This window comes from Mustelus asterias, chromosome 14, assembly GCF_964213995.1.
Source record: "Mustelus asterias chromosome 14, sMusAst1.hap1.1, whole genome shotgun sequence".
In the NCBI taxonomy this organism is placed as follows: Eukaryota; Metazoa; Chordata; class Chondrichthyes; order Carcharhiniformes; family Triakidae; genus Mustelus; species Mustelus asterias.
Window position 1 is genome coordinate 35,042,720 of NC_135814.1, and position 14,458 is coordinate 35,057,177.

General features: G+C 39.9%; 1 protein-coding gene across 1 annotated transcript in view; it reads left to right on the forward strand.

The window, feature by feature from the left end:
* Window positions 1–9,486: 9,486 nt before the first annotated feature.
* The window catches only part of dpp10 (dipeptidyl peptidase like 10), an 837,745-nt gene continuing 832,773 nt past the window's right edge, over window positions 9,487–14,458 (forward strand). The window contains exon 1 of the mRNA XM_078229163.1: window positions 9,487–9,994. Coding sequence (XP_078085289.1) covers window positions 9,935–9,994 — 60 coding nt within the window. The 5' untranslated portion in view covers window positions 9,487–9,934. The remainder of the gene's footprint in view (window positions 9,995–14,458) is intronic.

Below are 14,458 nucleotides of genomic sequence, written 5' to 3' on the forward strand. Positions count from 1 at the left end.
CTGTAGAATATTCTGCACCCTCGCCATGATATCCTTTATCCTGCACCAGGGAGGCAACACATCATCCGGGACTAGTGAAAACAGTCACAGAAATGTCTGTTTGTTACCTAATTATGGAATCTCCTATAACAAACACATTTTTAAGCTTTGCTGCTCCCTTATGTGCAGTCTGTTAGCCCCACTAAGGCTGTGCATTAGACGGCACATCTTTAAGGTATTGTCCCTCCCAGCAGTCTCTGATGCGAACTACCTGTTTGAGAGTGGCACACACCCTGAATACTCCTGCATCTCCCACCTCCTCCTTAACCTCGAGATGGCCACCCCTCTACTATCCTGAACATTTCACCATCTTGGGGGGGTGACCACCTCCTGAAATGTATGATCCAGGAACCTCTCATCCTCACTGATAATCCACAGTGATCCTAGCTATCTGGCAAGTTCAGAAATCCTGAGTTTGAACTCAAGCCGCTGGAGACACTTTCTGCACATGTGATCCCTCAAGACCTATTTGTCCTGAAATTCCAACATGGTACAGGAATTGCACGCAATGGATCTCAGCTGCCTATCCACAATCAAAGAAAAAAATCCCTATTCCCTCTCTTCATCAAATCTACTTACTATCTTGTTTAAACTATTAATTTTAATTAATATCTGTAGACATGCTCTGTGCCAATACTCTTGTTAATTCACTTACTGTTATACTTAATTAATTAGGCTAAACTGTAAATTTAATACAGTTCTTTATCATTAGGTTAAACCATTGCCCCAGATTAGAGAGAAAAAACAAGCCTTAAAACTCACTAACTAATTACTTACTTGTTATCCACAGACGTCACTCATTGGGCAGAATTTAATGTTCACCATTATCTCCCCCACCCTGCTGAGTTTGGTGATGAGAGGGGTCGGGGGTGAGGGTATTTTATCAGGCATGAGGCACAGGGTGGGGACCCCACCAGCTTCTGGACTGTTTCCAATCAAGCCCTGTTCAGGAAGAGTGGAGGGCAGCCTTATTGCCCGAGGCCAACTGAGGCCCTTGAATAGCTGCTGGTTTTTAGCCAGCATCAAGCGGGAGACTTGCCATCCATGGAGGCCACCAATCAAACACCATCAGGTTTGCCTTTGGCTTACCATGTTAGGGGAAGGTCGGAGGTGGGGATGCGTTGCAGCATGGGAAAGAGGGTAGCTCATAGGAAGCCATCCTGACATAGTCCAGGTAATATTTGTTTACCAGTAATTCTGTAAGGTCTCCTGGAGGATAGCAGCAAAGGGTTCCCACCAGTTCCCCAACTGGAGGGTCAGACACCCCTTGCACCCATTACTTTTGCCAGTCTTTGTACTTATTAAATTCAACGGCCATTGCTTCTTTTGGAAAACACTGTGGAAGATTTGCCTCCTTGTCCTGCTCTGATTCACCCACTGCTGCTGCTGTTGTCCTTCCAGTTGGAATGGCTTTAATAAGGTCCACAAGATGGACCTGTTAGAATATGGGCTCCCTGATTGAGGCAGTTATAGCTGTCGAATCTGGGAGCCCTACAGAGGTATTTCATGTGGAGTGTATTCAAGGTGTATACTCTGTACTGTGAAGGATCTGTCTGAGCATTACCAGCACTTGTAAATAACTCTGGATTTGGTGAAGGAACACCCACTTTGGTGGAGCTATTTCACCAGCTAGCTCCCTTTTCTCTCCAATCTGGTTTTGCTTTTTTTCCCCAGTCGAGTATCTTCATTCATCTCCTTTTCGTTTTTGGTATATCAAATCTAATAATGGTTGCTGTTTTCTAGATGTTCCCTTACCGTTATTTTATTGCCCATTTCATTCCCCATGACTCAATCTAGCATTACCTGCATCAAATCCAGCAAATTCAAAAGTAGCCTCTGACATGCCATTTGATAAAGGTTTGAATGAAAGTTTCAGAGGGCAATGGGAAAAGAATAGGAGACTGATTAATTGAGTATCTCTATCACAGAGAAAAGGGGCTGAATGGCCTCCTTCTTCACTAGAACATGCCTTGATAGTGTTATTATGATTTGTTTTATGTGGAAGTACCTCACTTATATTCATCACGTTCCCAAAATGGGATCAAAACATTGTAAGCAGAACCCCATATCCGGTCATTGGAATGATGTGCTGTGTCACCATGCCTCCAAGTACTGAAGGTAAAAATAAATTTTAGTCACACTTTGCAACTTCTTTTGTGTCATGCCTTTCTGAAGAATAATTTATCTTTAGAGGGAATGATATTTGATCTTTAAATTCTTATACAGAATGCAGAAACTCAATATTGATGGATTTTACTGCTTCCTCCATTCTCGCCTCCCCACTGCTGGCTGGGTGTATTTTCTGCAGCACAGGGTACATAAAATATGTTGGCTGGCTCGTCCAGCACCTTCCCACCCACCTGCAATCCAATCCCCAGAATATTGGGGTGGGTAAGACACTCACTAGCCTATTGGCCTATTGAGGCCCTTAAGTGGCCAATTATTGCCCACTTAGTGCTCTCGATCTGCCTCCACCATGATAATTCTGATGCGCATCAATTGGACACGAGGCACGAAGTTTCGGTAAAAGAAGGCTTTTATTAACTAACAATGGAACTAACAGAACTTTAACACACTATCCCAGACTGAAGAGGTCCCGCCCGAGCAGGAGGTCTTATACCTCTCCCAGGAGGCGGAGCCCGACTGGGATGTGCCACAACGGTAACAACCACAGGTGTATCAATCCCACCCTAGCCCAACAACAACATTAGAACAACCCAACAACAACATTAGAACAATCCCACAGTGGGAACCAACGATGGTTCACCACAAATTCCCTGGCCGGCGGAAGATAGATTAGAGTAGATACACTGTTTCTTCACCAGTTTTGGTGAGAGGGAGGGAAGGAAGAGGATTATCTCCTTTGGGGGGGCATGCCCAGAATGCTATGGGAGCACCCCTACCCCTCCGACCCTGTGATCTGATCTTCACCCCACTTTTTATTTTCTTACCTGGTCCTCCAAACCTACTACACCAACCCTCCTCTTCTTCCCTCATCATCCAAAACTCTATACTTACCTGTCTCCATCAGTCATGTCCTGCTTTTAATCCCTGTAGCGCTGGCTACTCATTTCTGGTGCTGCTGATTGGCTGGCAGCTCTCAATGCCAGGACTTCCCTCCAGTGAGGAGTGGAGACCTGATCTTCACCTCTTTAAGGCCGCCCGGAGCACGTTATGGCCCTGTGTGATGTCAGTGGCTGTGGGTCCAACTTGTATGCATATGTTTTCTGTGTGTATGTGCTGTGTATGTATATGGTATGTGTGTGCGTGTGTGTGTATGTGGTGAGTGTGTGTGCATGTGTTGATGTATGGTGTGTGTGTATATGTGTGTGTGTGTGTATGTGTATTCTGGAGGGGTGTGAGCAGTATGGACACACACACACACATACACCATACACACACCAACACACCCACATATACACACACACCACACATCAACACACACACATACACTCACCACATAATATACACACACACATAATATACACACACACACACACCACACACACACACACACACTATGCTTACTTGTGTCATCTATATTCATTTAATTTGAGACTCTGAAACTCAATCTGATTTAAAGTCTGGGAAAGAAAGCCAACTTTCCATTCTTTTCCATCCATCTACACTGATGTTGAGCCTAGTTTTCAGAAATGAAAGAACAATTCTGTTAGCATACTGTGCCACTACTGTTCTTCAATGGATTAAACTCAGACAAGGTTATATACTGAATGAGGTCATATGGAGTTCGGCTACCTATGATGAGAATCTAACACGTACTGAATTCTTTCACCACCAATCTCTCTAATCTGTTTCCGAATGGATGAACATGACTAAAATAGTTTTGTTAGTTGAATGTATTATTGTGGCTGACGGGCCTAGAATGACCCTTACCTGTGTTAAATTAAGTACAGCAGTTGCAATTTGTCAACAAAGCATCCCTCAAAATATTCCGACAATAAGCATGTTAAAACCATGGCCCTCATTCTATCATTGTTGTCTAATTGCTAAATCAATTAATATTTACATTAATTAAAATTAAACTTTAAAACATTATTATGTCCATTCTTTCTTTGAACTGTTTAATTTTCTCCTTTATCTCTGATTTTTATTATATGTCTCTTACTCCTGTTGCCTGGTGTATCCCGTACATTAATGTTTCAGCTTGTTGTATATGTTGTTTTGTCTTTCCAAATTATTTTTGATATATGCCACTGTATGCTGATATCAAGCATAATGAATAAGCAATTATATAAGTGTTTTGATCGTGCATACTATCCTAGGCCAAGGGGCTAAAGGATGCTCTAAAGAACCAACAACAATTCACCCCTTATAAATATCAATAATTTATTCAAAGCACATAATTATTTTTAGCTTGTGTGGATCAAAGCTTTGAATGTAGTACAGCTGCTTGACACATGGTGGTCTCAGTAATATCGTATTTTCTGAAATGCATTGCAGGAAAAAATAACAATGATGATCCCAGTAGTTAAAAATTGTGAAAAGTTAGCTTTCTAAGCTGTTCATTCATCTCTGGGATCTCAATTCAAATCCAGGCTGGAATAAAGTTTTTCCACAATGATGCAAGTAAGAGTCCTACATGGAGTTACAGAAATCTCAGTCTTCTGGACATATGTCTGAAGAGCAAAGCTGGTGTTAAGTAGGCAATGTCAGTTAGTCCATAGGGTGTGGGGGGGTTAGCTTTTTTTGGTTAAGATCAAGCATAGGATCAAGCATGAGATAAAATGTAATGCTTCTCTTTGTCAGTTTGGATCTCCTGTGCCTCTCTTGTGGGGACCATGAACTGGATTCAATTTGAATTTGAATTAGTTTTTAGAGCAAGCAAGGAGATGGATTAAGGGCTTGCCCTGTCCACTCTGGGCATTGGCTTTGTAACTTTAAGAAAGGAATAATATTTAAAATATCCACATCAATGCCTTAAAGAAAAGTGAATTTTTCTGGGATCACTGTTAAGAGACAAAGGGCAGGATTTTCATGACTGGAATCAGGCTCAAAAGGAGTCAGCTGGCCAGAACAAATGTTGACGACATTCTGGTTGCCTGAAATCTTTGCAAGGGTGAGTTGGAAAGGACACAGGCCCGGAAAATCACTTGCTGTCTTGTTGAGACCAATCAAGATTGTTAAGGCATTGTTAAAAAGACTGAAGGCATAACCTTTGACGCTCTGTCTATCAAAAATTTATCGAACTCAACCTTGAATAAATTTGATGACCCTGCCTCCACTGTTTTCTGGGAAAAAGAATTCTACAGCTTAATGACCCTCTCAGGGAAATAAATTCTCCAAATCTCCATCTTAAAAAAGGTGACCTCATTATCAAACTGTGTCCCCTAGTTCTATTCTCTCTCACGAGGGGAAACTATCTCAGCATCCATCTTGTCAAGTCCCCTCAGGATCTTACATATTTCAATACCTCCCATTCTTCTAAACTCCAATGGGTAAAGGGCCAGCCTGTTCAACCTTCTTTCATAAAATAAGCCCCTTATCTGAGGAGTGAGTCAGTGAACCTTTTCAGAACTGCTTCTAATGCAGTTATATCCTTTTTCAAAAAGATCGAAGCACTTCAGACTTGGTCTCACCAAGGCCCTGTAGAGCTGCAGTAAAACTTTCCTATTCTGTTCCCTTTGCAATAAATTCCAACATTCCATTCCATTTGCCTTCCTAATCATTTGCTGTACCTGCATTTTAAATTTTGAGATTCATGTGCAAGACATCCAGATCCCTTGGATACCACAAGATTCTGAGACCTCTCTCCATTTTCTGTTCTTCCTCCCAGATTGGACAAGTTCATATTTTCCTACATTATACTCCATCTGGCTATTTTTTGCTCATTCACTTTACCTACCTACATAGCTTGACAATTTACTTTCCTACCTATCTTAGTACTATCATCGAATTTAGCTACTATACATTCAGTTCCTTCTTCCAAGTCATTGATGTCTATTGTAAATAGTTGAGGCCCCAGCACTGATCCCTGTATCACTTCAGTAGTTACAGTTTGCCAACCTGGAAAAATAGCCTATTTATTCCTACTCTCTGCCACCTGTTAGATCACGGATCCTTTATCCGTGCTAATGTGTTGGCCCCACACTATGTACTTCCATGTTGTGTAGTAACCTTCAATGCTGCACCTTATCAAGTACCTTTTAGAAATCCACCACGTCTACAAGTTCTCCTTTATTCACCTTGTTTATTACTTTCACAAAGAACTCTAATAAAATAGTGAAACACAGGACAGAAGTTTTATCATGAAGGAGGGAAAAATGGCAGTTGAGCTCGGAAATCCAAGTTCCACATCTGAAGGCACCTGCTATTTTTACAGGGGTAGAATGAAATTGGGTCGGGGTTCATGCATATGTGGTTTATGGAGGCAGCTGGCCATTTACATCATCGGCTCCTTTCAATGAAGTGGAAATTTGGTCTGCCAGGTGTGAAACCTGATTTGACCAAGAAAGAGCTGGTCTGAACTTAGCAGATTCATTTGAATAACCCTTTGGAGAGGTGAAGTATCCCTTTAGATATTGTTACAGTGAAATAAAACTTAGATTATATATATATATATATATATACACATACATCGTGGTTACATTTGAATCCATAGAATCCCTACAGTGCAGAAGGAGGCCCATTAAGGCTGCACCAACTCTCTGAAAGAGTATCTTACGCAGGCCCACCACTCCCCCACCCCCATCCTAACCCCGTAATCTCATGCATTTACCATGACTAATCCACCAAACCTGCAGATCATTGGACAATAAGGGGCAATTTAGCATGGCTAATCCATCTAACCTGCACATCGTTGGACTGTGGGAGGAAACCACAGCACCCGGAGGAAACATGGAAAAAACATGAAAATTCCACCCTGTGCTCATACTAGAAAATAGAGTAAATAAAGCAGTGGGTTGAGGGGTATGAGGTGGCATAGGTTCCATGAATGGAGCATAGGCAGTGTGTGGGGTAGGTGCGATGAGGAGTGAGGGCTGGAGGGATGCTTTCTTGTTTTCACCCTTTTTTGTTATGACACTCAACAAAGTCCCGGAGTACAGATTCGGAAGTTCTACCCAGCCCACCCTTGCACCCAGCAGCCTCAGCACTCGTTTTGGGGGTGGCGGGCCCAGCTTCTCACCCCACCACCTTCCTTGAATGAAATTCAGAACTGCGGATAGCCATTATCAAAGGTCACTCTCACAGCACCAGGAATTATCCAGACTCTGCACACCCTTTTACAAAAATACGTTGATTCTGCCTGATCCCATTAGGCTTTTCTATGTACCCTGCAAGAATCTACTTCATAATGGATTCTAGCAATTTCCCTCTGACAGATGTTAGAATTACTAGCCTGTTGCTTTCTGCATTCTGCCTCCCTCCTTTCTTGACTAAAGGTTTTATATTTGTTATTTTTGAGTTCACAATGACCCTTCCAGAATAAAATGGATTTTGGAAGACTATAACCAATATCTCTATTTTCTCTGAAGCTACTTCTTTAAGACTCTAGAATGTAGGACTGCAGACCATCAAGTCCTGGGAACTTGTCAGCCTTTAGGTCAAATAGTTTCCCAGTAAGATTTAACTGGTGATGGTGATTGTTTTATATTCCTCCCTCTCTCTCACCTCTTAACTGTTAAGTGCTTTAGGGAAGTTTTCTAAATCTTCTACAGACACAAAATGCCTGTTCAACGCTGCCATCACTTCCTTGTTTTCAAGTGTCAATTCCCCAAACTCACTCCATAGTGGACCAACATTAATACTGGACCTTTAAATTGCCATATGTCTACTGGTGCTGTAAAAATGGGGTGTGCCCAATCAACCCTCAACCCCCCTCCCCAGTGCTACAGCAGTGCAATGGATTTCTCCAAGGAATGCTATGCTCTGCAGAAGTCGGGCTTGGAAAACTCAGCAAGAAACGTGGAGCATCACCGAGGTGTTGAGAAGTTTGAACGGAGTGAGAATCCAACAATGATTGCTGTTCCGCAGATAATTCAGGCCATTGGCCAGAATTCTCCGGGCTGTTCAGGCCCCACCACCGCTGCAAGTGAGGCCGGAAAATTTGGCGCTCGGCCAAATCTCAGGTCACTGCAGCGGGATCAGAGAATCCCACTGGCGTGAACGGCCGGAGAATTCCGGCCATTGTCAATCAAGGCCTCATGCCTACGACAATTTGTACTTCAGTCAGTTTCCCACTGGAGGTGGGTTCTTGACACAGAAACAATGCTCTGCCTCCAGAATGTAAATCTAGCTCAAAGAAAGCTTTGCTCAGGACTAGTTTGCATTGTACATTACTTGTGATTGTTGGACATGCAGGATAAAACCAGGGCCAAATTGGTATCCTATTCCCAAAAACTGGCATGACTATCTACCTTAAATTTGCCACCTTCCAAACTGCCAAGAGAATCACTGGAATTGTTCACAATCGAATAATAAATTGGACAGCACGACTGGACAATTTGTTTTTTTCGTGGGGGTGACAAACATAAGGTCCCATATTTTAAAGAGGAAATAATTTGTTTTAAAAGATTAGTTAATATTGCAGCACAGGAGAAATAATATCCCTTCTGCCTTATCAATTATTCACAACTGAGAAACTGGCACTGCAGAAATAAACTGATACTCCATTAAGCTCATTTGAATTAATTACTTTACAAAAATATGAATTGAATGTTCCATGAACTTTATTTGCATTTTGTACAACTGATTTTAGAAACCGGTTTTGAAAATGAATCGTATTTATGCAGACATGAATATCACATTTGCATCACATTTAATATCACATTAACATCAGTTGAAATCTACATTTTCACAATCTTAAATACAGTCAATTTGATTTTAACATATTGGCAGATTTGTGGTTATCGGTTATTTTCCAAAATATGCAAAACATTTTTGAAGTATTGCCTTACCAAGCACTGCAAAGATATTGGCATGCAATTAATTATTGTAATATTCATCCACTTTTAACACAGGTTTGTTTTAAAAAAATACAACAGACCTGGTTTGATTTGTCTTTAGTCACAGCGTATTGACTGCCCTCTAAGGCTGCACTAACAACTCTCATGTATTTCCATGGAGATGAGTTAATTGATATTTTAATGCAGCAAGCTCTCACTATGCACTCACTGCTTTAAGGTTTCATTATTTCTCGCAAGCCGGCATAATTAAAGAATACACGTTGCAGTATGGTGGACACTATTTATTAACACTGCTAATTTGCATGAGGCAGCACTTGCATCCTCACTAACAGACGAGGTTGCTAGGAAGGACCTGACTAATCACTAAGTGGCCTGCTTATTGCTGCTGTTTGATCATCGCTGTTCGCAGGATAATTCCCCCCCTCCTTTTTTCATTAGAAATGGTTTCTCCCAGCTGAGGGAGGGAAACTGAATTTGACATTTGATTTTCCTCCAGATGTGCTAATCAGTGGCAGTGAACACTGCAGAAGAGAAGAGCAGAGAGCAGCGAGAGCTTACCTGTCAGACTCTGTCATTTACAGACATGACAGTAAGGTTTTAAATGCTCGCAGTTGAGCTTTGAGGTTTGCCCTTGGCCTTGTCTTTTTGTTCCCAAGTTCCTTGAGAATGTGAATTACAGCACACAGGTGTGTTGGCACCTTGTCACCCGGACTGCCTTAGTGCCTGGTGTTTTGACAGTTTAATTTTTATCCGTCTCTTCACATTTGCTGTTTCATTTTAGCACTGGCCCTGATTAAGGGGACTTGCAGCAGGTTGGCAGGCCAGGCAGTGGGAACTTCAGGGGCTGCTGCTTTGCTGTTATCTTCAGCTGCAGTTTCCAGGCTTTCAAGAAAGAGACCTGTCATGCATCAGCTGCCAAGTTAGGAGCCTAATACTGAACTGCGAGTGAGTAAGTGTGCCCAAAATCTACAATGACAGCCATGAAGGAGCAGCCTAACATGGGGAGGGGAAGCCAACAGCAACAAGACCAGGTATTGGTCTCTTAAGACATGTTTGTTTTTATTTTTCCACATTCAGTTGTAACAGAATGATTGTAAATGTGATGATCCACATAAGCTGATATTTTACAGTGAGTTTTTTAATATATATGTCACAGCAGAATTCCGGTCATCTTTTCTTGCATCATAGAAATGTGAAAGCATCTTTCTTTGAAAATGTGAGCAAACTAAAGGCTAATTTGTTAACAATATTATTGGTTCCGTGTTATATTTTTATTTGGAGTTCAGTATAAACAGGTTTAACTATCGAAGTTTCCTAACAGTTTTATTCAAAGCTGAGAGTGAAGCTACTTGCTTACCTCTGAGGTTCAGCATTATCTTCTTCCGTACCTTTCCTCTGAATTGCTTTGTGAGATGAAACTGGTTATTTACGATCCTGAGACTGTGCTTTCAGCAACTGTCAGCTGAGGCATAAACTGCAGCAGACAGAGCTACAGTGTAAGAACCTTCCTTTATTTGCTTGCTTGTCAAGGTTACGTTGGAGTATGCCACATATTTGAAAAAGCTACTGATAGGAATAGGATGGAATGATTCCCTGAATTAGTATCCAGTAACGTTGCTACGATTAGTGATTGTAAATATACACTGTCAACTCTCTGGTCATTGTGTAACTCGTGAAACCGGAAAGAGGATAGTCTCCCTGCTGTAGAAATGCTCTGTATTCAGTGTATGTTATGCTGTAATTCATTTCTTGTCATTCAGTTTATCATGGGATTTACCACAACCTAGAAGTGGATTGGTTGAGATTACAGAATGCTTCGCCAGAGCTATATGATTTCTAATGGTTGGAAACTAACTTCTTGCCATATAAATCGTTCTGCTGCCAACATTGTACTCCTATGGACTAAACTGCAATAAGATTGGCATTTCACAGTCACTTGATGTTAACAAATATGCAGTAATTGGTTGAGGTGAATATATTTCGAGAATTGTTCTAGATCGTAACCACACACAGAACAATGTATTCACCATAAATCTGAATTAGGTTACGTTATGCTAAAAAATGAGGTACGCTAAAGAGAGAATAAATATGTGGAGATAAATGAGAATCATTCGCATCCAATTCAAAGATACCAGAACAACCTGAAGTTCCAGTTTTCATAAAGTAATCTCAAAATGTTACTTCTATCTGCTGAACACAGCAACATTATTTTGTTGAATACTTCAGTTAATTGTGTTCAATCTGTTCATATCATGTTGCATGTTTGTGGTGTGTTGTCCAAACAAAAAGTTAATGTAACAGTGCTGGAAGAAATATAAGTTAATGCTCTACGGAGTGCATTTTGTTGCAACCTAAATGCAGATTTATGTTGATAAAAGGATTAATACTTTAATCAAAGCACATTCTGTTTCCCAGTCTGCTGAAATAGAAGGGATAGAATAAACATTTTGCAGCATGCTCATTATTAAGGAAGGAAAGTCCAACATGTAGATCATAGAGAATAATAAGTAGATTTTCATTGTGTTCTTTTAATAAATTGCACTTTACTGGAATTGACAAATTTCAACAAACACTTCACTTTTTCTGCCTATTTTAAAACGAATCTTGATTATGTTCAACATTATTTAACACCATAACATTATTTTAACATAAGTAGAACAGGCTTCATTGAATGATTCACTTTTCTTTATTCCAAAGTGCCATTTAATATCCAATTAACACAATGAGAGGTATTATCTGATTGTGGTTTATTATGTACAATGTTATTATTTCAAAGTCTAATAGGTTCTAGTTTTACAAGTTATGGCAATCAATATAAATATATCTTAAATTTTTGTCTTTTTCAATTTTCAGTACCAAATCATGTTACAGAATTTGCACCTTTTTGATAGTAAATTGTGGCAAAATGTTGTTGTAAACAATAATGAAAGGTACTATTCGAGAGGTGCAGTAAATCTTTTAGCATAAAACTAAAATGTTGCTGAGAAATTGAAAAGTTTATTAGAAGAGATTTTTGCAACATTAATAAAATATTAGAAAAGCAGATTTCTATAAATGTGTTCTTTTCTGTACTGGTTCACACAGGTGCGCCACGCGTCTGTGCTCTACTGATAAACTGTAGCCACTGTGTATAACTTGTTTTTTTGGGGGGGGGGGGTGGTGGTATTTGATAGGATCATCAAGAAAGCTGTTTCTTATTACTCTTATTTTTTAAAAGCTGGCCAATTAGCTCAGTTGGCTGAATGGTTGGTTCATGATGTAGAGCAATGGCAACAGCGTGGTTCAATTCCTGTACCGGCTGAGGTTATTCGTGAAGGCCCCACCTTCTCAACCTTGCCCCATCACCTGGAGTGTGGTGATCCTCAGGTTAAATCCTCACTGAACTATCGAGACTTTTTAGTGCTCTTTTTAAAAATATGCAATCAAGTGCCCATAATCAGCCCAAGAACGTACAGAATTTCATTGATATTCAATGTTGATTTGCTATGTTAATATTTCAATGATGATGCGCAGGTTTTTTTATCTGAGCACTTCTCTTGTTGCTTTCACTTCATAACAGTCATTGAATTAGGTTTAGCTAGGTGGTGTGTTTCACTTTGGGTAGGTCTAGTAAATGAAACAATTGCTGACAATTAAGCCACTTTGCACTCTGTTAGATATATTAGAAGCCTAAGTAATATTTATTCATTTTCCCTGGTTGTAAGAAAACATGCCAGCTCCACTCTGGGACTTTTATTTTATTTTCAGTTTTGATAGCACTTTGATGAATACATTAATGAATTATTAACTGAACATTCACATGTCTAATTCATAAACAAGGTAAAGTCTGTTCTCTCTCAGTCCATTTTGTAACAACCACAGTATAGGTTCATTAACTGATAGTATCTGAAGAAATGCAGTATTGTACAGAGTAACATTCAGTACTGTAAGAGTTAAAATAATCCAATTATTTTACAATTCTGTGTTACTTACAGTGTTTGATTCACTGACTCTCTGGTAGTACACAGAGCTGCATTAATATTATTGCATTAAGAATTTGAAGGGATTCCTTTAATACCTAAAGAGCAGCTTAGTATTCTCAGTTATTTCCCTCTATATCTCCAGCACCACTCTTGAGCATTTGCCTCATTTCTGTACAAGTTCTCCAGGATGTCTGCACTGCAGTGCTAGCTATAAACTAGCAGAGGGTTGTACAGTAGTGCACAGAGAGCTTAGGGAACTGAACTAGGCATTGTATCGAGGATATTGGTAGAAAGCCATGGCATTGCAATGGTAAAATGATACACTACATTTGGGGATTTTAGGGAATAAAGGATTAGATGGTACAATCTCTGCACAGTAATTAAATTGGTTATGTGACATGATATTCAGTTATTTTAGGGAATAGAGGATTAGATGGCACAATCTCTGTACAGTAATTAAATGGGTTATGTGACATGATATTCAGTTATTAAAACAAGCTCTGATGGAAAGAATGTTAAAATATTAATATCTGCAGCTCATGTTCTTTGAGGCCAAATCCTGTAAAATGATTTATTTTGGAGATGTTTAAAGCTACTCTGCCCCACAGTGGTCATTTTTTAATAATAGATTACACCAGTACTTGCCCATTAGTATGTATGTGACGAGCATTTCTAGTATAATCATTACCATTTCAATGATTGTTCTTTTGAAATGTTCGTATCCAGCAGCTTTTGATTCAAAGCATTTACTTTGTTTGGTTTTGCCCACTCTGTCATATGTAAAGACACACTCTACATTATTAGGTGCTAAAAACCTCCATCTAATGAATACTGGTCTTCCTATACAAATTATTAAATCAGGCAAATCCTACATTGCTGTAAATGATTTTTTCAGAAGCCAGATTGCTATAGATAAAAACTAATATTGTTCAATTTTGAGACTGAAGCAAATCTGGGGTTAACAATGAGCATAATAAGATCCTTTCATAGAAACTAGAAGCAGGAGTGGGCCATTCAGCCCTTCGAGCCTGCTCCACCATTCATTTAGATCATTGCTGATCATCAAATTCAATATCCTGATTCCCCCCTCTTAATCCCTTTAGTCCCCAAGAGCTAGATCTAATTTCTTCTTGAAATCGGACAACGTTTTGGCCTCAACTACTTGCTGTGGTAGTGAATTCCACACATTCACCACCCTCTGGGTGAAGAAGTTTCTCCTCACCTCAGTTCATAATCTGCAAGCGTACAAAACAATGCATAACGTAGGATTATGTTATTTTGTATACAGAGTAAAATAGGTTGAGTTTTACTCTGAAATTTGAACGTGTGAACAATCATGGTATGTCCTGTTTGAAAGCAGTGGCAGCAGAGAGCTCCAGTCTGCTTTATTTTGCCATAAACACCAATATGCACATAAGTGCGGATGTAAAACTCACCCTGCCCAAAGGCAAGATGCATTTTTATTAACATCCTGTGCCCTTGTTGTTTGGCAATTAGAATTCAGACAAGAACGTAAGTGAGTCCTTTTTTTAA